A 25173-nucleotide genomic window follows, 5' to 3' on the forward strand; every position below is an offset into this window, starting at 1 on the left:
CAGGGAGTACTCATGCTCCATACATCAGGTGACATATGTCACGCTAGACTTTTCTTTTGTGTAATCAGAGTGACAAGAGATTGCACTCAGTTGGTACTAACTGTTTCCATTTTCAGGGAGATGGGGTGACTTTAGAGTTGCCATCCAGTTGACATTGGGCTGACTTACCAGCAATCTGTATTCTGTATATAAGTTATATTAAAAGCAAAATGTTTTATCACCCCGCACACAAATAACCTAAATTTTAAAAAATTAGCAACAAGTTGCTTAACCAGCAACATTTGGTGGCACTGTCTGTTATCATATTTTATTGAAAATTTTTTATATTTTTAGCTATTATAAAATAGTAAAAAAGTTAATTTTGAGGGTAGGGATGGGTTTTATAAAAAATTGTAAATGCTTTAACAAGTAAAATTGTCAACTTTAGCTTAAAGCAGTTTCCTAAGAAATCTACTCCAGATTATGTCTATAGTTAGCACTTTGCAGAAATTCAACACCATGACAAGAATTTAATTCCTATTTATACAGATGGATCTAAATCAGATGACTACGTTGGCTCAGCCTTTGTCTGCCATGATGAAATCATGGCAAAACAAATAGCAACGAATTCATCCATCTTTACTGCAGAGCTGCAGGCTATTCACCTAGCCTTAAAGAATGTAATCAGAAAAGGTCATCAATGCTGTGTGATTTACACTGACTCAGTTAGTGCACTTCAGGCTTTGATCTCATGTGAACCTAGTTCTCACTCCATAGTGATTAAAATTCGTAAACTGTTTCACCATCTTACTGCGAGTAATTTCTCTGTAAAATTTTGTTGGGTTCCAGGCCATGTGGGTATAAGAGGGAATAAACAAGCTGACACAGCTGCAAAGTCAGCAAGTCCTTTAGAGCATACAGGGCCTATTGAAGGAGGCAACTTGAAGCTAGTTGTTAAAGAACAACTAGCAGAGAGATGGCAAAACGTGGAACGCACAAGTCCACAATAAACTACATGAGATCAAACCTTTGGTAGAAAATTGGACACGTAACATAGTGTATGAAAGGAGATCTGAGGTTATTCTTACCTGTTTGAGAATTGGATATACTTGGCTGACTCATCAATATCTTTTGAAGGGTGATGACCAGTCAGTATGTCAATATTGAAACTGTTCTGTAAGTGTTAAACACATACTGTGCCTTTGAGAGGATTCATAGACAGCATTTTGGAAATGCAAGTTTGACAGAGATTCTGGGCCGGAGGCCAAATCTTGATAAGTTACTGAACTTTTTGAAAGTCACAAATATTTATAAACATATTTAATTATTTATTTAGTTTTTACTTTTATATGCCCTGTTGTTTTTCATTTGTACTGTTTTATATGTTTGTTGTTGTGTTGTTAATTTATTTTACTTTATTTATTAAAAATTTTTACCATTTGACATGGCGTAGCTTAGCCTATATGGCTCTTGTGCCAAAAAACCCAAACCAACCAACCAACCAACCATCATCGTGTATGTTATAGTCTTCTGATGATAGGTAGACATTCACCAGAAAGAGCTGGGGATTCTGATGAATTACTGCCATTGTAATATTTGCTGTAGAAAAGTGTGGAATCATGACAATATCCAGACTACCATTTTGTATAATGATTACCACATTTTGGCCTATTGTCCTTTTGGATAGCAAGAGTTTGTCATTGACATCCATTGAACTAGACAATCCTTTTTTGCATGGTGTAAGGCAAGAGCCTTAAACCATGCAAAAAATTAAAATTGAATTAAAATTATATCAGCATCCAGATCATCATTAGCCATTTTAATGTCTAATAATGCCAAGTTATTCTCCTTTAAACAAAAGAAAACATTCTCAAACTAAATTATAATGGTCAAATGAAACAATACCCATAAACATAAAATAACATTCAGACTTGACTTCTTACAAATAATGTATATCATCACGGCCAACTAATTTTATTTCACTCACTGTTCAGTCACTTTTTCCTTGCTGGGAGTTAATATTCTGAGTAATTTTAAAATCATTTTCTGTTCCAAGGCCTGATACTTCTATTTTTATCTTCTTATTTTGTAATTTGGGTCTTTTTTGTCATAAAGAATAGGATAGTATCTGATATCTTCCAACAGTTTTTAACAGCAGTATCAGACCATTAATATTTGCCATTTTTTTCACCTTTTTAAATTTTCACACCATGCTGTATGTAGTGCTAAGGATTATGGGTAAAAATTACAATATCATGCACACTTGGAATTGTGATGCTTTATGCCAATTGGCTGAGACAAAATCACCCCATGAAAATATATGTTGTCCCAGTACACTGTTGCCAAAGTACTTGAAGGCAATTTTACTGTACGTAAGCAGTGAATTGCCTCAAAATCACACTAAATGGAGACCGGGAAAAGGTTGCACTCTGGATTTTCTTGGGCCAACTCTTGGCCCAATAAAATCCCCCCCTCCCTCTTGGCAACCAAGTCAATGCTGTTTTTGGATATCTTTGCCCTGATATATACAAAATATGTCCCATAGTCTTGTTCTTTGCATTGTAATGATGTCTTGGAGATTAGGCAAATCATATCTTTCTAGTACTTGCTTATTTTTTACATGGTTATAGCAACTGACACCAAGTATTTTTCTTGGGCATATCTGATGTAGTCATTTTCCGTGTTTTACTGGCATAAGTTGCTACTGGTTATACAATAGCACTATATAGTTGAATTTTAGTTTTTCAGACGTTGGAATATAGTGGATGCTTTACCAATTCTGTAATTTGTGACAGCCATCATTTATCATAATACTTCCAAGGTAAATGAACTGTTGTATATTTTCAAGATTTTAATGTCCAATTTTTATTGGCATGTCTTTTCCTGGCTTACACATTAGTGTGACCTTGTATTTTCTCTGCTTATTCTTAATCCATCTTTATTTGCTACTTCCTACAATCTGTTTGTCACAATTTGTAGATCTCTGGAGTCTGCACAAAGTGACATCATCTGCAAAATCTAGATTAGTAAGATGGCACTGATGTTTTGATGGAATGCCAAGGTCTGCATTCACCATTGCCTTGCTTGTGATGAAATTCATAGTCAGAAGAAATAGAAAGGGGCACAGAACAGTCATGTCTTACTCCAGTGTTGGTATCAAAGAACCTGATGTTCTCCATGTCTGTTCTTATACAGCAGGGGTGACCAACATGTTGACTGGCAAGCTGTGAAAGATAGCCCGTGGTGGTCTGTTTCGTATTGTCTGTATTGAAGATTGTTATTGTTGTTTGATCCCTCTAGGGAGCTAATGAACAGATGACTTTGTCTACAACTGACCTCTAGTGGATTGGTAGGTACGTACCTGCCAAAGAGTGTAAAATCTGGCTTACTTGCAAATCTTCTTAAATGCTCTAGAATGCCTTTCAGTTAGCAGCATTGATGGTGCTTGAAAGTTTATGATCTTAAGACTGTGGACTTCTGTGACTATAAATGCTGTCAACAGGTGACATGAAGATAAGTTGTGCCACAAGTGGCTGAGATGCTTTTGCTACAGTAAACAATTCTCATACCGGTACATCCAAAATCCAATATATCCAATATAAAATCCAAAATTCGTCTTGGGTACCAGAAACTTAAAAGGCTTAGGAGGTTATATTGGATTTTGCTACAGTGTATTCCTCTGCTGCATTAGTGTTTTTGGCAGTGAAATTTTCACCTGTTTTGTAGAAGCTTTTAGTTGTAATGAGTCTCATCCAGGAGGCATTAAGAAGAAACCAAAGACTTAGCACTATTACCGTAGAAGGAGTTCTTATTTATTATGGTGAAAGATAAGTGTGTGTGTGTGTGTGTGTGTGTGTGTGTGTGTGTGTCATATTTGTAACTCAGCTGTAGCACTTCCTAAAAAAGCTAATGTAGAAAGACATTTTCAAACAATTTACCAGAAATTTGTTGCAGAATTTTCTAAGGGTAGTGAACTTTGAAAGGTTAAAGTTTCTGATCCTAAGTCAATGATGAGTGTTAAACAGTCCATTTCTATGAAAACTGATGATAGATCAAAGATAGTGACATTAACATCTTTTATGATTGCTGATGTTGTTGTTCAGTGAAAGAAACCATTTGAAGATGGTGAGGTTGTCAAAGAAGCATTTTATAAAGTGGGGAAGGTACTTTTCAGTGGTTTTAAAAATAAAGCAGAAATATTATTTACCATGTGATGAGAACGGAAATCATGAGTAAGAATTTGCAGGACTAGCTGCAGAAAGTTATATATAAATGCAGTTTTGTCTCTGCAGTTTGATGAATCTACTGATTTTACTGAGGCAGCAAGTTATGTATTTTTGTAAGAATGGTTTTTCCATTATGTCAGAAAGGAACTGCTAATCATTATAGCCTTAAAGAGTCAAACGAGAGGTTGATATATCTGCAATGCTTTCAAAGATTATATTACAAAGACATATTTTTCAATACACAAATTAGTGTCCATTACAACAGATAGTGAACCAGCTACAGTTGGAAATAAGGTTAGTTTTGTTACACTCTGCAAGGATGATGAAGATATACCTACATTCACATCATACCATTGTATCATCCATCAGCAAGTATTAAGTTCAAAAATTCTGAGTTTGGATCAAGTTATGATTCCAGCATTCAACATTGTCAACTCGATTCATGTCAAGAGCTTAAACAAAGATGTAAATTTCAAGCTTTGCTCGAAGAATGTGAAATTGAGCATGGAGATCTCCTTTTGCACACATATGTATATTGGCTTAGTCAGGCTTTATTTTTAAGAAGATTCAGGAGCTTTCCAGAAATTAGAGTTTTCGAAATCCAGAGGAGAATGTTGTTATGATTTAGAAGACCATTAATGGTTACCAAAACTGTTATTTCTTTGTGATATGATATTACAAAAAAGTTAAATGAAGTAAATATTAACTTTCAAGGAAAAAGCAAATCTCTGATAGAAGTTATGAGTGTGATTAAGAATTTCAAGGAAAGGATTGTGATGTTTGCAACTCAGCTGAGGAAGGTTGATTAAAGAACTTATTAATATTAACTATTTTTTACTATATGATAGGTGCTCATTGTTAATGAAAAAGTATTAAAAAGTTATGATGATAATTCAATTTTTGTGTGCTCTTGACACTTGGGAACCCAGGGCTTAAGCCCTATTAGTCTATGTAGATCTGCCTGAGCCCCCACTGTTATACAGCAACTTGAATTTAATACAAGTTCTGGAAGGTGTTGACATAGCATTTGGGAATTACATAAAATTGTCCAAATTGTTCCTCTTTGTACACTGTCAAAGACCTTTTTAAAGTCAATGAAGTTAATTGACAAAAGTTGCCAGAAGTCTATGCACTGTTCAATTATGTTAGGTAATGTAAAAATCTGTTCAGTACAAAACCTTCCAGTGCAAAATTCAACTTGTTTTTGTAGGATATCTATTATTGTTGTAATCTAAGCAGAACGAGGCAAAACACCTTGCTTGACATTGACCGTAGAGTGATTCCATGCCAACTGCCACATTCAATTACATTTCCTTTTTTTGTGTAGCTTTATGGCAAAACCTTTTTGCCAGTCGTCAGGGGTACATCCTATGTTTCAGCATGTGTTTAGTAATGTTAGTTTCCTTACCATACTGATTTCACCATATTTTAATAATTATGCTGATATTTGATTTAACCCAGCAGACTTGTTAAGTAATTTTATTGCTTCTCAAGTCTCACCAGTTGAGATATCCTCAGTTTTCTTGTAAGAATTTTGGAAATGTGTAGTTTATGATGTCAAATACTGCATCCGGATCAGGTTGAGTTCAGTATTTTTTAGAAATGTTCAGTTTGACGCGTAATTTGATCTTTCTCGAGAAGCAGTTTTTCACTTCTGTTCCTAATGGGAACATTAGCATTGTCTCAAGCCTGTTTAATCTGGCACAGATCAGTACAGTGGTTTTGAATCCTTTCTGTTTGCTGTCTCTTGTGCTTCCCTTCCTTGGCTCTCAAGCCATTCTTTCTCGTCTTTTCGACATTTATACTTTGCAGTCCAAAGTTTCATAATTTGGACCACAGAGTAATTCAGACAATAATGACTCATAAATCACTTTGGGCATTTGAGAAAGATATTGGCATAATAATTTGCAATGATTCTCCGGTAGCCAATAATTTCAGTTAAAAAAGACAGCATTGTTGAATATTGTTTGAAATTGTTCCATTCTTCAAGGAGAAACTGAAAGAGACAATTGAATGGATATAAATGTTTATCTGTTGGATTTGATGAGTCAACAAACAAAGTTATAAAGTGTCAACATCTATTGTGTGGTTTGGATGATGAGAAGAATGAAATTGTAAATTTTATCAGCCGATTATGGAAATGAGGTCTAAGCAACAATGTTCTTAAAATTCCACTTCAGAAACATTTCCTATAAAATGAATATGTTGAAATCATTCTAAAATATTTTTAAAAAATAAAATGAAATTTTCATTTAAAGACTTAATTTTACAGATTGAATAAGTACACGTGAAAATCATTTATCCAAGTTGCAGTTATCTGAAATTCCATTTTATCCATATTTTATGTAATGTTTAAATAAAGAAAATTTCATATTGAAAAAGATAAAGTTTAACTGTTACACTGGAAGATGCCAGAATAGCTCAACCCCTATTAGATGTCTATAACTGCACTTGTGAGTTGTTCCAACACAATGTTGTGGAATATATTATTATTGTTATTGTATTCCATTATAAGGTTATTATTATTATTTTTTTTATTCTGTTTCTTTATATCCAAATTCAAATTTTTAAAGATTCTGAATTATTCACAATTTTTTTTTATCTGGATCAGATCTGTCAATACAGGATAAGCTAGTCTCTGCTATATTAATAATGACATCTGTGACAATTATCTCTGCATGGCCTGATCTACAGTTAGACAAAGTAAAAATTAATTCATAACTTATTACTAGTTGTTTTTAATATTTAAGGAAACTTCTTATTGACTTCCTAAATATTAAAAATATTCATTTAATAAGTTATATGTTACAAAAAAATTCAAATTATTTGTAATGGATTTACAAAATGAAATATAAATTACATTTCAAATTAATTAGTCGTCTTTATTTTTCAGATTATCTGTACCAGATTTAACACCAAATATTGGATTGTTTTGGTATTTCTTTACAGAAATGTTTGAACATTTTCGTATATTTTTTCTTTGGACGTTTCAAATAAATGCTTTCATTTATACTTTGCCACTTGCCATTAGATTGAAGTAAGTATATTATTAACATATTTCATTTGTTTAAATATAATATTTGTTATTTTTTTAATTTCCTTATTAAAGTATATGATGTATATTTGTGTGTGAGTAAATCTCAAAAATTGTATAAGTTATTTATTAATCGTGTATAATGAAGTAATAAAATACTAGAGAGCTACAATATGACATTTTGTTGTTGTTGATGAAGTTAGTTAATTTTGAAACACCAAATTGTTTTTATGTCATAAGATTGAAATTAAAAGGTGTGTTATGAAACTGTCTGGATCAATTGTTTCAATTTGTTTTACTCCAAAACTTGAGCATAAACGTTGTTTCATTCTGGGTCATATTAAAGTCGTTTGTATAAATTAATATGCCGAGTAATTAGTCTTAAGAATCACCTTGAAGATTTGGAGAGGCATGCAATTTTAAACCTACATGGTAGCTGCCATAAGTATTAAACTAGACACGTGCAATATGTTTGTATTTGATTTCCAATAACAAGAAGTAATTATATTTTCTCTGCTTCACGTCGTATTGAAAACTTTAAAATTACTGTTTCAAAATAATGGAGTCAATGGAATTAATGGCTATATTAAAATAGAAATTAAAAGCAAGAATTTTTATGGAAGCAGTTTAGAAAAATTAGATTATTTAGAGAGTAAATAAAAATTGTAATTAATATATAATCTGAACTCTAGACCAGCTGAGCTTTTTCCGTGTTTCTGTTAGCTAACAGAAACACGGAAAAAGCTCACATTACTCAAAGGTAAAAGCTTAGTTCACATTACTCAAAGGTAAAAGCCAATAACATTTAATTTGCAATAAATGTTTCTAGGATACACACTGTTTCAGTAGATACTAAATGTCAGAAAATTTTATACATCAGCATAAAAATGTTTAATAAACTAATGTTTTCAATCATATTCAATGATCTTCCTCTGGTTTATAAACCATAAGTTGAATAATTTAGAAATGCAAACATAAAGATAGAGAATAAAATTTTCAGAATGGTGAACAAATTTTAATTTATTATGTTTACTTATTTCTTTTACATTCTGTTCTTTTGGTACTAAGAAGGTCTTTTTCTATGTCCATTGTGGATTTGACCAAGCCCACAGTGGGGGCAGCCAGGTGGTGAACAAAGAGGCCTGACTTTCCTGGACTATCCCATATGAAAAATTCCTGGGGTTTTTCAACTTCCTGGATTTCTGAGTATCCTAGTGATAGGCCAATGCCTTAAATTCCTTACCCAGTTGGCCACCTGTTGTGTATACTATAAGGAAATTGACTGTGTGGGCCTGTCCTTGGTTTATGTCCTTTGTAAAAATGACAAACAAAAAACTTGATTAATTTTAATTTTTATTAAAATACATTTACTTTCAATTTTCTCCTAACACTTTAAACCAGTGGTTCTTAACCTTTTAGTGATAAGGGACCATTTATCAAAATTTTTCTCTTGCCATGGACCACGAGCTGTTTGGCAGTAATATAAGTGCTTATAAGGTTGTTCTATAAATTAAACACGTACAAAATTATTCGGAACCAAGAGTATTATATTATTTGCGAAAATGTTACATTAATTATATTATTTTAGTGCAATTTTTGTAACTGCATAGTGTTTACCAACTGCTGGATTCTTTGTTCAGTGCTACTCAAAGCCAAACGCATGTCGGCACTGGCATCCAACCGATTTCGATGTTTATTTTTAATTATCAAAAGCACTGAGAATCCTTGCTTGCATAAATATGTGGTTGAAAATAAAGTTAGGTACCGTAAAGCGATTTCTCGAATTTTAGAGGAAGCAATAGCTTTTTGGCTCCAAAAATCTTCAAGATTAATTCTTGTCTCGAAAGTATCCTTGCAGTTACTATCGTGTTGCATTTCAATTAACTCTTCTTGTATTTCATCCGGCACCTCAGAAATATTGACTATGAAAGGATTGCGGATCAGTTTCCGAACACCTTTGTCCTTGCAGTCAGGAAAATAGCGATTGAATTCATTTTTCAAGTTTTGCAAATGGAATGTAATGTTCTTTTGTATTTGTCCTTTAATCTCAGCACACTTCTTCTCTGTGCCTTCTATATCCGTTACCGGACTACGGCGACACCTGGCGCAGGTTAGTAATGTTAATAATGCGCCAAGGTATTTACTAGGGAAAGTTAAACCCAGAGAGGTTTCCCGTTGCTGTCTCTGGGACACGATGTTACGCGTGGGAATAATTCTTTCCGGGAGGTCTTTTAAAGGAAACTGGCCCCTATTCAGGTGTTACAAACGTGGAGAAAACCCGGAAAACTTCACGTGGCCACCCTGTCCAAACACGGCGGGAACCCGCGACCAAACTCCCAGCGTTTAGCAACAGAACCGCTCGGCCACTGGTGGGCATCTCAGCATCACTGTCTGTCACTAATAGGATTCAATGTATCAAACACAGAAAAATTCTCTTTTTCAACTTTGCTGATCAATAGGTCAATTTTAGTGATAAACGCACTGATTTTATCTTCAAATGCAAATATATTGCTAGTGCCTTCCAATTTCATATTTCTTTAACCTTGCAGTTGAAGGTTCAATTTATTTAGTTGTGCAAAAAATCCACTAAATAAGCAAAATGTATTTGAAATTTGAACTGACAGAACTCGTTGTCATTTATTTAATAATTTTAGGATGACTTCACAGATCACTTCGGGTGCTTTCAGGGACCACCAGTGGTCCACGGACCACCGGTTAAGAACCACTGATTTAAACCAATAATCTAGCAACAACAAATGAACTGTAACACAAACAAATGTTTTCCATCATTTTCAACAGTCATCTTCATGTTGCATAATAAAAGATCAAACATAGAACATAAAATATAAATTTAAAATTAAAGGAGCTTGGTAACAACATGCCAGCAAAGGCAGGTGCATGTATGACAATGTGCAAAGTGCCCCTATGAGGGAGAATAGCCATGCATAGAGGCTAAACAGTAGATACAGTGTAGCTTCCGGTTCCTGTGTCAGGTATCAGAATAATGGGTGAAAACTCTTTTAACAAGAATCCTGAATGTGACTACTTTGTACAAGTACAGGTCATGAGACCATGTAAGAATAAATAAAGGCTTGTAAGATTCCTTTTGGGAGATGTCAGTATGAGACAGCTGTTACATAGAGTGATAAGAACATTCAAAAAGTGGACTTGATAGGAACTTTCCTGTTCTGTGTGCAGTAGTAGGCCGTACAAATTTTTAGCCACCATAATGAGCATGTCCTCAACATATCTTGTGTACAGGATGATTTGGTTGTGAAAGAGGGGAAGGGCAGCCTTCTCTATAATCATATGACAGGTTTACACAAAATATTCAAAATCAGACTACCCATTGGAATGTCTCTAGCTTGAAGATAGGTGACCCTTTTCAAAGATGAAAAATGAGATTGGCCAATTCAAATACCGAGGCATAGTGTTTAAAAAATTGTAAATTCTAAAAATAAAGAAGAAATTATTTCCTAGTGTTTCATAGTGTTTAGCTGAATTTTTGATGTTAGAGAGTAGAAAGTTGCACAATTCACGGAAAGTTGGTTCAATCCTAATAGATGCAAAAAGGATTTGGTAATTGCAAACTGTGGAGTAGACATCATTCTGGATTGTTGTGCATTTGATGGAGAAAACCTTCCAGGGTGGTGATTACAGACAGTCTTGGAGGTTGACAACTGCTCTTGTGACTTTTGCCTCTGACAGTAATGTCATATTATCACTTTATTGGGCCCATCTTCTGCATTGCACATCTATCTCAGCACATTTCAGGTATTTGGAAAGGCTCAAAATATACAAAGCTACAAAGAGAATCTCCACTATTAATTTTAACAACCCAGAAACTGTATCTTATGCTTGGGAAGTTATATTTTAAATCTTATGATATCAAATCTTCAGTTTTTATTGTTTTTTTTTTTTTTTGTTATATCTTTATTTTTACTTATTTGTATTTTGGATGCTGCTTCTTTGCACATGTGCTTGCCTTTGCCAGCATGTTGTTACCATATTCCTTTAATTTTAAATTTATATTGTACGTATGATATTTGATCTTCTATTATGTAACCTGAAGATGACTGTTGAAAATGGTGGAAAACATTTGTTTAAGTATTAAAGTTTATTTGTTATTGCTGGTTTATTGGTTTAAAGTGCTATATGTAGTATTAGCATCTGGTTACATTGGTGTTTATGAAAGTTGAAAGACATTTATTTTATTTTAGGAAGGAACCAATGCTACTGTTCTACATATTGCTGACTCTGATGGCTGTATTCAAATCGTATCCCAGCATAAGTGATGTAGGTCTGTATTTGGCCATAATGCCTATCTGGACTCATTTATTTTTACGTAAGTAGTCTTTAAAAATAAAAATATATGGTACTTCAGATAATGTTAACTCTAATCTTCCTGCAGACACACGACAGAGTTTTCTGGTGGGCTGCATCCTCTTCAGTTGTTCTGTTTTGGCTCCAGTTCTCTGGTATCTGTGGATATATGCAGGAAGTGCCAATGCCAATTTTTACTTTGGCATATCTCTGGCCTTCAACACTGGACAGGTAAATATAACCAATAGTAGTTTTTGCTTGGTATTATGTCTGAGAGCACACTCTTTAAGCATTATGTATGGGTATTGTCAGCACTTGGACTGTTCCCATACAGTTAAAGAAAAACGATTGGAAAGATTTTATTTTAGGAATGTGCCTTTTTCCTTTGTCTAGTAGCATGCACTAAAAATTTTCATGGGTTTTTGTGGAAAGACATGGAAAACTCCTTCTATGGAAATAAATAGAGCAAAATGAATGATATTCATTCTAATTAGAATATTTGTTGGCCAGTGGTAGCATAGGAATACAAAATGTCAGAAGAATAACAAGATAATTTGGCTAGCTAATAAGGTCAGATAGAAATTTTAATAGTCTTTTTCTATTAACATCATCATGGATAAATTACAAGCCAAAAATTTACCATAATGCCAAAGGAAGAAGATTTTTACACTTCTGTTCAGTTCTTTCTGGCTAAATTATTTAGCCAGAAAGAACTGAACAGAAGTCTAAACTTTTCCTGGACTATCCCATATGAAAAATTCCTGGGAACTTTTATTTGGAATAATAATAATAATAATAATAATAATAATAATAATAACTCTCCCGTGGTCACCACCTGGTCGTGGTGGGAGAGCCCAGTAATTTTACTGATCCATAGGGCAATGCAGGCTGGAGCATAAGCTCCTGGTAGGGACACCCATGCCAGTAAGGTCTATGGGGAGAAATGAAGCTAAGAGTGACCACGCCCACATTCTGTGGAGATATTCATCATGGTAATAACTAGATCAAAGTGTGATACCGGCTCGGACGTCGCCCGGGTTAACAAGGTCCGCGTTCGTGGGTTAGGCAGAGGCTCACGTTCGAAAAATAGGTCACAGTCTCCCTTGGTTACCGGTGGCGAAAGCAGCACCGGCCCAAGCATGGCTACTGCAATGCCCTCAACAGATGTGAGGAACCAACCCAGCCTTGGTGTTTCTGTGGCAATGCATCCACAGACCACAAAGGCTGGAAAACCACGCCAACGGATGAAATGGACAGTAGAAATGAACGAGTTTATCATCCGTACTTATTACACCATCACAAAACTCGAAACAAACATGACAGCATACAGACAACAACTACACCATAGATTCACACAACAGTATCCTCATCTCACTGTCACCGAACAAAGGGTTGTTGATCAAAAAAGAACAATTATACACAACAACCTTATTCCACAAACAACACTTGAACTTATCAAACAACAGGTTGCTGATCAAATACATCAACAGACAGAAACATCTAACATTAATGAAGATCATGTAACCTGTCAGGATAATCCAGCAACAAGCATTGATAATAACACACATACAACAATTACCACTAATGATACTACAGACACTTCTTCATCCATCACTGATAACATAGACATGAATTTAGTTAATACGCTCTCACTTATATTTCAGGAAACACTCACTAAATATACAGGTACAGATCCCACACAACGACCACGAATACCAAAAATCAACACGTCAAAGGAAGTAGGAAAAACACTAAATTATGTAAACACTCACTTACTACCACACTACATTCATTCAATTTCTACACTCGCAGACATTCATACATTAGTTTATGCTGGGGCAGTCACAGTAGTGACACACCATGGACTGAAAATACAGTCACAGACAAATACACAGAAAACACAATACTATCACAAGCCTGCCTGGCAGAGAAGAATAGAAACACAAATAAATGACATTAGACAGCAATTAGGCAGGCTAACACAATACACTAAAAACAACATAACACCCAAATTAAGGAAACAGCTCAAAAACATTTTCAAGAAAATAAAAACACACACAAAACATGAACATCACAACACACGCATTACAGAATACATTGATACACTAAAACAAAAACTTGCTGCCAAAGCACATAGACTCAAACGATACAAAACATGTACACTACGAAAACAACAAAATAAATTATTTACAAACAATGAAAAACTCTTTTACAGACAAATTAATAACAAAGCAAACACTGATACACAGCACAGTGGCACACCAACAGAAGAAGAACTCACAACATATTGGTCTTCTCTTTGGTCCAGTGCTGTCACGCACAATGCTGATGCAGGCTGGATCGAGGAGGAGAACAGAAACTTGCACAACATACCAACTATGCCCTGTGTTGAAATAAACATACATGATTTCCAATACACTGTTAACAGAACACACAACTGGAAGACACCTGGTGTAGACAACATTCACAATTTCTGGTACAAAAAGTTTACATCACTGCACCAGGAACTAGCTAAACATCTAACACACATCATCATCAATCCACAAGACATGCCAAATTTTCTTACTCAGGGCATCACCTACATGAAACCTAAAAACAACAATACCACAGACCCCACACAATACAGACCAATTACATGTCTTCCAACACTCTACAAATTATTGACATCCTGTATTGCAAACAAAATATACAAACATGTTGAAGAACACGACATTCTAACAGAACAACAAAAAGGTTGTCGTAGAAACCACAGGGGATGCAAAGAACAGTTACTCATAGATTCAGTCATTCTACGGCAAGCACACAGACAACACAGAAACATACACATGGCATATATAGACTACAGAAAAGCATTCGACAGTGTTCCACACAGTTGGCTGCTACATATCCTACACATGTACAAAATACATCCATCACTCATTGCATTCTTTCAAAACACTATGCAGCATTGGAGAACAACACTACATCTCAGGGCCCATAACACTTCCATACAAACAAACCAAATTTTTATTAGGCGAGGAATTTTTCAAGGAGATTCCTTGAGTCCTCTCTGGTTCTGCTTAGCCCTGAACCCATTATCCAACATGTTAAACAACACGCAATATGGTTACAATATCAGACATGAAAAAACAACACAGTTTACACTGTCACATCTCATGTACATGGATGACATAAAACTTTATGCATCCACACAAAAACAACTTCATCAACTCCTACAAATCACACATTCATACACCAAGGACATACAAATGGAATTTGGCCTAGATAAATGCAAAACAGTTCACATAGAAAAAGGAATCCTGAAGAAAGAAGATTTTGCACTTGGAAATGGAGACGTTATTGAATCCATGGAAGAGGGCGAGTTCTACAAGTATTTAGGATTCCAACAGGCCAAACTAACAGAACATACACAAATAAAGCAAAGATTAATTAAAGAATACCAAAGTAGGTTAAATGCTATTCTCAGAACACAGTTAAATGCAAAACACACAGTCAAAGCAATAAACACATATGTCATTCCAGTACTTACATATTCTTTTGGAGTTATACATTGGACTCACACAGATCTCGAGCAACTTCAAAGGAAAACAAGAACTACACTTACTAAGCATAAACAACATCATCCTAAATCCGCCACAGAAAGACTAACCCTTCCACGTAAAGATGGCGGACGTGGCCTGATTGACATAGTTAACCTTCACTACAAACAAATACAGTCACTGCGAGAGTTTTTCTACAAAAAACAAGAAACATCACAATTACATAAAGCAGTAACTCTAGCAGACTCAAATAACACACCAGTAAACTTACATTCACATCATATGGACACAACGCAACATATAAAAAGCACAGACACCATTAAGCAATCGTGGGCTCGAAAGGCACTCCATGGCAGGCATCCTTATGATCTGGCCCAGGATTTTGTTGACAAAACTGCGTCAAACAGCTGGTTAGCACGGGGATGCCTCTTTGGGGAGACGGAAGGATTCATGATTGCCATACAGGATCAGGTCATAAATACTAAAAACTACAGAAAACACATACTCAAAGATACAACACTCACAAATGACACATGCAGAAAATGTCACATCATGCCAGAAACTATACAACACATTACTTCTGGTTGCAAGCTCTTGGCACAGACAGATTATTTACACAGACATAATCAAGTAGCAAATATAATACACCAAGAGCTTGCAAGGAAACACAAATTAGTAGACATCCACGAACCATACTACAAATACATTCCACAGACAGTTTTGGAAAACAACACGCACAAAATGTACTACGACAGAGCCATAATCACAGATAAAACAATTTACCACAACAGACCAGACATCACACTCATTGACAAACACAATAAAATCACATACATTATAGACATAGCCATTCCAAACACTCACAATATACAAAACGCATGCACTGAAAAAATTAGCAAGTACACAGAACTCGCCCAGGAAATAAGGCATCTGTGGAGGATGGATAGGGTGCTTATTGTACCTGTTGTTCTTTCCTCTACAGGTGTCATACCACACACACTACACAAAAGCCTGGGCACATTAGAATTGAATAGAAACACATACATCACACTACAGAAGGCCACTATATTGAATACATGTCATATTGTGAGAAAATTCCTGAATACAGACACACACACTGATACACTTCTTTAATTTCTGTTTTGGTTACTATGCCTTGACTTTGGTTCGGCATAGTACACAGCCACCGGTGTTAACCGAGTATATCTAACTTAACCCAACATAATAATAATAATAATACAATGATTAGGCCTCAGTAAGGAAGCTATCAATGGAAAAATGTGGTAATGGAAAACCTCATCACAGATGTCATTATTGGTACAATAAGATAAAAAAATCTCAGAGAAACACTCTGTAAAATATAAAATATTTTTAACTAGTTTGACATACAAAATGGCTGTCTCGCCTGATGAAGGTTCCTTAATTAAAGTGGCTAAAAATGTTTGTGCATTCATTAAGTTTTGTGCACTGGCATAAATATAAGAGGTGTGAAGTGTTTTTAAAATACCATAATGTATCATATAATTTAGAAACTATTCTTTAGTTGTGTGTAAGCACACACATTGTTAATGCCAAATAAAGCCATTACATTGTTTACATTGTATTGACAGGCAAAGTTTCTTGTAAATGTAGAACAATGTAATATTGTTCTACATTTACAAGAAACTTTGTCTGTCTCCTCCTCAGTAAGGTGAAAAATGTGCAGATATCAGGAAATGTAACATGTTTAAAAAAAGGGAAAGTTGGACGAACAGAAGCAATAGCAGTAAATTCTGGTGAAGACCACCCCGCAATTGTGTTATGCATGCGGGAAAGTATCTCAATACCATCAATCCAATTGTTTCACTTTCAGGATCTTCGTCTAGTAGAATTGAAATAAAATAAAAAAACGCATTATAAAGTATTTTAAGATTGTTATAATTTATAATCATTTTCGTAATTTATTACATGTCAATGAATTAAAGTGATAAAAATAAAATTTAAAAAGTGGAAAATATTCTAATACATTGTACGAGTGAAAAACAACCTTTCAAAATTCCAGCAACAAGTTTATTGGAATAAAAACGTTTTTGACCAGAATTAACTGGTCCTCTTCAGTTAAAGAACATTCAAATAGAAAGTTGTAATATAAAAGAACACAAGATAAAAAATTTAAATAATTAACCTAGAGGAACATGAGATACAAAACTTTAACAAATAGAATACAAATTACTTAAGTATGAATGAACGTAAGAATAAAAATTTAAAAATACAGAAGAAGCAAATAATATAAATATTAAATATGTATAAAAATAATAACAAATGATAAATAAATGAACATTATCATCTAATAGGTTAAAAGCAGTTAAAGTTCAAAATGTGATGCCCATGTGTCAGAAAGCATGTCAGCATCATGATGATTGATGCATGCTGATTTCTTATTACCCTTCTAAATCTCCAATTTCTCTAGGTAGCTGATAGTGTTGAAGTTAGAGGTAAGCTTGATGAACTTCACTTGTTCCCAATTCACTGTATAGCATGATGATGAGCATAAGCTGCTAATGCTGTGTTTGACAGGTTGTTTTCTAATGCATATTTATGTTCCTTGAACATTTTGCACAGATTACACCCAGTAGCACCTATGTAGGCAAGTTTTGATGCAAAACATTGGACAACTATTGAAATGGAGTAAATCCCAAAGGAGGTGCTTTGATCGTACTGTATCTTGTCATTTCTTAAAAGTTTGAAGATGGTTGGGTTGCATCTCTATATGGATATAAGATTGTTATAGTCTGCCACTTCCCTAAGTTATAAAGGTTGTAAGTAGGTTTTCTGTATACTTTGATAGTTATACAGAAAACTTACTTATCAACTTTTTTTCATTCCATACAACTCTGTAGACTTCAACACATCAAGCTCTCTGCTTTCAGATTCAGGATAAGAAGGGCATTTACTCACTGCAACAACATTACATTTTAAGGATTGCCACACAACATGGATATATAGTTAAATTGATACAACAATTAATAGTAACTTTTCAAACCTTGAAGACTAATGAACCATAAAACAAGGGTTGTCCTCAGCTCTCTCTCAATTTTAAAAAGGATGTGTAAAATGGTGGCTGATTATAACAATCTTATGATCCATTGATTAAGGATGTGACTAAATTGGGCTAGCTTGATAAGCAGTCTTGATAGGATAATGTAGGTTTTAGTTTTTTATAGAAAATTGCTGGAATAAGATCTGGGCTATAGTTAGAAGTCTTTAGGGAATCAATTGCTTCAGAAATATTTTGAATATCATTTTATACTGTAAACTCATTCTACAGTGCAATTTGTGATAACTGACATATTTGTGATTCAGCTAGAGGCACACCATCTGTAGTTTACTGATTGTCACTGCCCCAAATAAGCAATAAATTCAAGATTGTCGTAAGTTCAAAACAAGAAATTGAAACATTGTGAGGCAATGTTGCCAACCAGAGCATATCATAATTCCCTTGACAGTACTCCAAAATTCTGTAATTGGCATACAATTTCCCAGTAACCCTGGAAATTTCCCCCAATTTCCAGGTGTTATTGAAACATTCATAAAATGCATTTATAACTTCACTACATTAATATTATTATTATTATATTATGAACAATTCACTGTATTTAGTAACTAGAAAACTTTAGAAGAAATCCAGTTGCAAGTTGCGTAAGTTTCTGGACAAAAGAATCTAAACTTGTGTGTGGCATCATCTGTCACAATGTTTTATTTTTTAAAAACTTTTCATATTATTAATTATTATAAAATGGCAAATAGTTTAATTTTGAAGGCTGAAGTGAGTTTTAAAAAAATTGTAAATATTAATGATGTGTAAAATTTTCAATAAGTCCAATCCCACTCGAGATATGACAAGTGCTTATTAGGGGGATTGATACTACTAAGTTTTGATGATGTTGAGGGAATGGGGGTCGTATATGTTCAGTAAGGTCAGACTTAATGACGTTTTACTGGTTAATAGCATTTACAATTTCTGCCTTCATTTTCATTCCTGCTGTCAAGATTAATCCTTTTTGCCATTTTATAATAGTTAAAAGTATAAAAAGTGTTAAAATAAAATGTCATAGCAGATGGTACCACCAAATGTTGCCGGAAAACAAGGTCTACGAATGCAAGATCAGGACACCAATGTTTTGTATGGAGCTGCTATATTGGTTCCTTAGTTGCAATGTCACGGTATAGATTTCATGCCCTGTATGTGCAGTAAACTGCATGTTCTTTCGAGTTCAAGCCACAGAAGCCACGTTTATAATTCCAAATAGAGTAGCTTTTCATTTGGAGGCTATTCCCACATTTGCTTCGACGCTTTAACTATATAGATTTCAAAATGAAAAGCTGTTAACGGTTCTTACGATACAGTCCAAGGATAAATTTATTTAGTTCTGAAATGCAAATCTAGAGAAGAAATTTGGTGATATTTGTTAAAATAAGAATATATTTAATTTTCTACATTCACATCAATTTTTGTATTATACAAATTGCAAGGAGGAGCATCAGAGTAAACATTTTTATAAATTAAAATTAGCTGAAGACAAGAAAACCTTACTTAATATATACATTTTCTGAGAAAAGGAAATCTTAAATTGTTTGCAAGAGATAATAAGAAAGTTTCTAAATGAAGTTATGCATATAAACTAAATTTAATTATTTTTATAGAGAATTAAATAAGTATATTTTTAAAAAATTTATTTAACAGTACACAATACGGACAAATAGAAATATCAACTTCATCTTTATTTATTCGGTCATTTATTTTTTAATAAAATGATTATTAAGCGACACAATTATTCATTAGAATATGCAATTTGTACTATTTTACATTATTCCCAATTATTATGAAATATTAATTTAAACGACCGAAAGTTTTAATTTCAAGTTTTAAAGTGTTTTCACTCCACAAACAACCTTTTATATATAACAGATTTAGTCCATTTAATAAGTCTGTTATTGTAAAGTTTGTTATTCTGTTTAATAAGTTACATGTTGTTATACAACCTGTCAGAAAACTAAAACTTTACCACAGTCTATAGACTAGTACTGATCTGAGAACCATGTTTTAATGTAATTTAAACAGGGTTAATTAAAACCACTTTAATGATGCATACTGCAAGCATTTTATAATTCGTGTTAAATATTAAAGCAGTTTATATACCAGATTTTCGTTTCCAACTCCACAGAGATTTCTTTCAAACGATATTTTATAGTAACCGACAGGTATTTTTGAATTTTCACCAGAAGCGTTATTCCAGAAAATGCAACGCGTTCACAGTATATGCAGCTCTCATAGCATTATTTGTATCAAAATACGAATTTAAAAAAGCAATAATAATAGGGGTGTACTATAGATTGCTCCCTATGAAATTTCGGGACATTTATTTGAACTCAAGGGACCGAGACGAGTTCAACGATACCCTACTTTTGAACCAGAGACCAATAAGAGAGTTATCATATTTACGATTTCTTGCCTTTCACAATGCATTCTACGCCATTTTAGAGTTTTCTACAGTAGAATGCATTGTGAAAGGCAAGAAATCGTAAATATGATAACTCTCTTATTGGTCTCTGGTTCAAAAGTAGGGTATCGTTGAACTCGTCTCGGTCCCTTGAGTTCAAATAAAAGTCCCGAAATTCCATAGGGAGCAATCTATAGTATCCCCAATAATAATAATAAAATAGCCCACACCCACCAAATTTCGATCGAATTTTTCTTATCGAATATATCGGAGCAATGTGGTAAGGCCGTCGTCCCCCTAAAGGAAAAGATCGACTAGAAGAGTGTGTCTTTCGTAGTCTTCCGAGCGAGTAATCATTAATTATTAAAACATTGTTTTATTACAAATGTGACATGGCAGAAATCTTCACAAATAATTACTGTAATAAAAAAAAGTTAATATAGATAACACGTTTTGGAAAAATAATCAATGGCCGAATCTGTATTGCGATAATACGCGCTCCCGCTGTATTTTTCGAGTGCGAAAATGCATGGTGTAATGTCAAAAAGGAAAAAGAATTGATTAAAAAAACTTGTAAAATGTCAGCAGAGCGTACATTTTACAAGTTTCTTTAAACTTTTTCTCGATGTACTAGAACGGAATAAGAGAGTGGAGAGCATTATCAAAGAATAAAACGTCACCTGGCGACAAAAAATCTCCAGGGCAGCGTTTTTTCTGGGATAATGTACGACGAAAGTTTATCGCGGCACGATTCTAATAAATCCCGTTCGTCCGTTGCTTATACTATTAAGTAGTCACATTCCCGGATCCGTCGGCATAAAAAGGGAACAGTCTTACGCCTCCGGCCGACGAATTTTTACCATTGGTTGCCAAACACACCGTTAAAAAATGGATAGGGGAAATGCAAATAATCCGGGTGAAAAAACAAGCAAATTCTCTCCTGAAACGTCGTACGCACCACCCGAAAGGAACCGGACCGGTGGTCGGATTTTTTAAAATTAGAAATGTGCTTATAAACGGGCACCACGTCCAAGAGTAACGGCATAGTACTGACGGTGGGGACGGAAATGCGTCGGGCGCTGTACCGGATTGGCGGGAGGTGTGGGCGAATCGGACGGCGTAAAGCGAAACTGCGGAGTGGGACTTCCGGCAATTACTTCGTTAAAGTTGCACGAGTCGCGCGTTAAACGAATGGAGGAAGGGGCGACGGACGGGACGGTTAGCCAGCGTTGCACGATCACTCTCGGGTTGGTTACCTGGAACGGGGGCGGCCACGTCTCGGCAGAATTTTTCAGACGAGGAATCCGATACAAAGTTAATTTCTAATCGGTAACTTTTATACCGGAAATGACGGAGAGAAAACTCGACCGGCTTCGTTAACGGGGAAGGCAACGAAAGGAGAATAGGACGTAAGCGGGGGAGCGCCGGTTGCTCCTACGGCAGAGCGCGAAGAAAGTGTGCGGCCGGCGTTTAACGGGTGTGTCTTTTTGTCGTTTCAGATCTTCCTAGTGACGGACCTTCTGTTCGGCTACATCAAGCGAGAGTATTACCTTTCCCGCGGCATGAAGACTGACCAACGGGGAAAACCCGTCCAGCTGGAGCTTCGATAGCGCCTTTCCTTTTCCCGCGATAAACCTTCGGACCGGATTCGGCCTCCTTTCTTCCCTTCCGCTCGACCCGACCTTCGGCAACGGGGCGGAGCCTCCCGGCACCGCTCCAGGCCAGAAACGTACGAAAATATCGGGGCCGCCCCTCCCCGCCCGGTACGGCGCTGCTTTTCTTTCGACGGCGGACTTACCCTTTGGCTGCAGTTCGCTGTCCACGTAAGTACTCTCCCTCACCGGGCAAAAAGCGGCTTCCTCCGGCGGGCAGGAAGGAAGAAAGACGCCTTTGGCCTTTAAATTTCGGCGGTCGAAAGGTTTAGCCGGAGATGGTCGCGGACGGAAGTGGCCCCGCGCGGAAAAAAAGCGGAATACTCCGTGCGGACGGTGGAAAAAGGCTTTCGGACCGCGGGCCGCAAATATAACGCAAGTGTCGGGGCGGACGACCTCCGCCGAAGTTACGAACCGGCGGCTCCGGGCCACCTTTTGTCCCGGTTTTTTACCGTCGGTAAACTTGTATACAAATTGCCCATTTATGGATTCTTGTCTCTTCCGCCGAGGACGACGGTCGTTTTGCCTTTAGTTTTAAGATTCGAATAAAAAAAAAAAAAAAAAAAACGAGTGAAGTAACCACCCGGAGTTTTGCATTTCGTTCACAATACATCGCCTAACCCGCAGTCCGATCCATGTCCAGATTTCTCCACCGACCGTCGGTGATTATGCATACGTGCGACTTTTCCGTCTCGTAACACTTAAACCTCTTAAGGATCTTGTGTATTTTAAAACATTCCGTTCGTTAGTGGAAATGGAGAAAATTCCGGCAACGGTTAAAATTTTAGTGGCGTCATCCGTTACGATATTTTGTTAAAAAAACTTTATATTCTCAACTGTTATAAAATGACAAAGAAGCTTAATTTCCAGAATCGGTATGGTTTCGTAAAAAGTTGTAAATTCTAATAACCGATAAAATCGTGTCAATAGAGAGGTTCAGGCTGACGTTTCAATCGCGAAAACGTCGGCCGCAACCTTGCTATTAAGTTCGACCCTACTCCGGATACGACACGCCACCCCCTTTATCTCCCCATTCTCGACGTTTAATCACCAAATTTTAATAGCATTTGTCTCCTAATACGCAAACCTCTGCAAAATTTCCACAAAAAGCGGGACGGTTATTAAGTGTCAGACATCCGCATGCACGGAAAAACTCAATTATTTGCATTTCTCGACGTTCCGAAGTCTCCGAGTCCCAAAATGTAAAAATCTCGGGAAGGCGTAGTTTTTGACCGATCGCCATATTTTACCTCTATTATATGTAACAGTCGGGAAAGTAAAAACGTAAACATCTCTTGCAGCGGTAGAAAAGAAATGAACGATTCCTCCGGAACCTAGGGCTGCGTGACTGACGAGGTTCCAAAATTGCGGGAAACCAGAAAGGTTCCGTAAAGAATTTAAAATTCCTCTTTGGACACCGGAATGGGCACCTTTCGTTTTTTACTTCGCTATTGTAGCCTTATCCAGGCATATCTTTAAATTTTAGACCTAACGATTCCAGTTCTTGCCGTATTTATTCGGCAAAATCGGCTCCGGTAGATAATTTCTCGGGCAAAAACTATAAAAATGTTCTTTGAGTAAATATTCGGAATCTTGCTCCTTAGACACAAATCGAATAACCAAAGGCATTTGCTCGATTCTGCCGATGTCCGGAGTGCAATCTGAAATATCTACAGTCTTTGGAACCTGTCCCATTAGAGAAAGTCGTTCTCGGACAATTTTAAATGCTCGCTTGTAACAGGATCATATTTTAATGATAAAGATTTTTTTTAAGTTACCGTTGTTTGGAGTAAATATTTCATCCGAACTTTCTTTCGGTGATAATAGTGGCCAGGTCCTGACCGAATAACATTATTCTCTAATGTCTCGTCACTGTTGCCGTTAAGTTCTAAGATTCCTTGATATTCACTGTCGTCTTATTGGTTTTTAATCTCGTCTAGCTCTATGCTATTTTGAAAGCATTCCGTACGTTTTTTCCCCTTGAACTTTAATGGCTTGAAGACCTCGCGAGATATCTTTTCAATCCGAGCTTCCACAAAATAACCAATTTTTCCAGTTAGGATCACACAATACATTAAAAATAAAACACCGAATTTGCAGAAAGTTGAATCGGCGGGAGTCACGGTAGTGACTCTTCTCCAAGTAAAAAAGTCATCGACCGACTCAGATCAGGAATCAGAGTTGCCGATTTTCGGGAGTCGATTTCTCCGCTCCCAAACACCCGAAGTCATTTCGAATAGGCCGGAAGGCCGAGCGGTTAAAGTGGCAGCCTACCGCTCTGGGGAACCCGGGATCGAATACGGACGGGTCGAAAAATCTCCAGGAATTTTTCGGGGGTGATCCATCTGGATATGTCGGGCTCTGTCCCTCACCGCGCGGTCGCCACTTTGTGGGCCTGATCGAACCCATAATGGGCTTGCTAATGGAGGCCCTCTTAGTGCCCACAGGGCGAAGAGTTAAAAAAAAAAAAAACATTTCGAATATCTCGTTCGAAAGAAAATTTTCTTAGGAAATTGCAGAATTTCAAGGTTTTCTGTAATGCACATTGCAGAAATATAGGCCTAAGCAATTGAAAAGTGCGAAAAATCTGGCAACGAGTTGCATAACGTTTCCCGGCTGTTATGAAATTCTATTTAAAAATAATTGTTATATTAACACAAGTAATAAAAATGTGTGTGGCGCTATCTGTTATGAGATTTTATATAAAAAAAAAAAAAAAAGCGTTTTATATTTTTAATTATGATCGAATAGCAAAAAGCTTAATTCTGAGGTAGGGATGAGTTTCATAGAATATTGTAGATGCTAATAATGAATAAAGTCTTAATTAAGTCAGAGGTCCGCTCTGTCTCCAAGGGACATTTCACAATTAAATAGCATCAATGTGCCTTATATACAAGCTACCGTGCCAAATTTCTTTATCTTCGCCCGTCCTGAGATATA

The 25173-nt window shown here is 35.8% G+C and overlaps 1 protein-coding gene across 1 annotated transcript in view; it reads left to right on the forward strand.

The window, feature by feature from the left end:
• Nucleotides 1-24010, forward strand: part of PIG-U (phosphatidylinositol glycan anchor biosynthesis class U) — a 50590-nt gene extending 26580 nt beyond the window's left edge. The window contains exons 9-12 of the mRNA XM_067288900.1: nt 7099-7242; nt 11460-11584; nt 11651-11793; nt 22081-24010. Coding sequence (XP_067145001.1) covers nt 7099-7242; nt 11460-11584; nt 11651-11793; nt 22081-22191 — 523 coding nt within the window. The 3' untranslated portion in view covers nt 22192-24010. The remainder of the gene's footprint in view (nt 1-7098; nt 7243-11459; nt 11585-11650; nt 11794-22080) is intronic.
• Nucleotides 24011-25173: the final 1163 nt, after the last annotated feature.

This window comes from Centruroides vittatus, unplaced genomic scaffold (assembly GCF_030686945.1).
Source record: "Centruroides vittatus isolate TY-2023 unplaced genomic scaffold, ASM3068694v2 scaffold_944, whole genome shotgun sequence".
Classification (NCBI taxonomy): Eukaryota; Metazoa; Arthropoda; class Arachnida; order Scorpiones; family Buthidae; genus Centruroides; species Centruroides vittatus.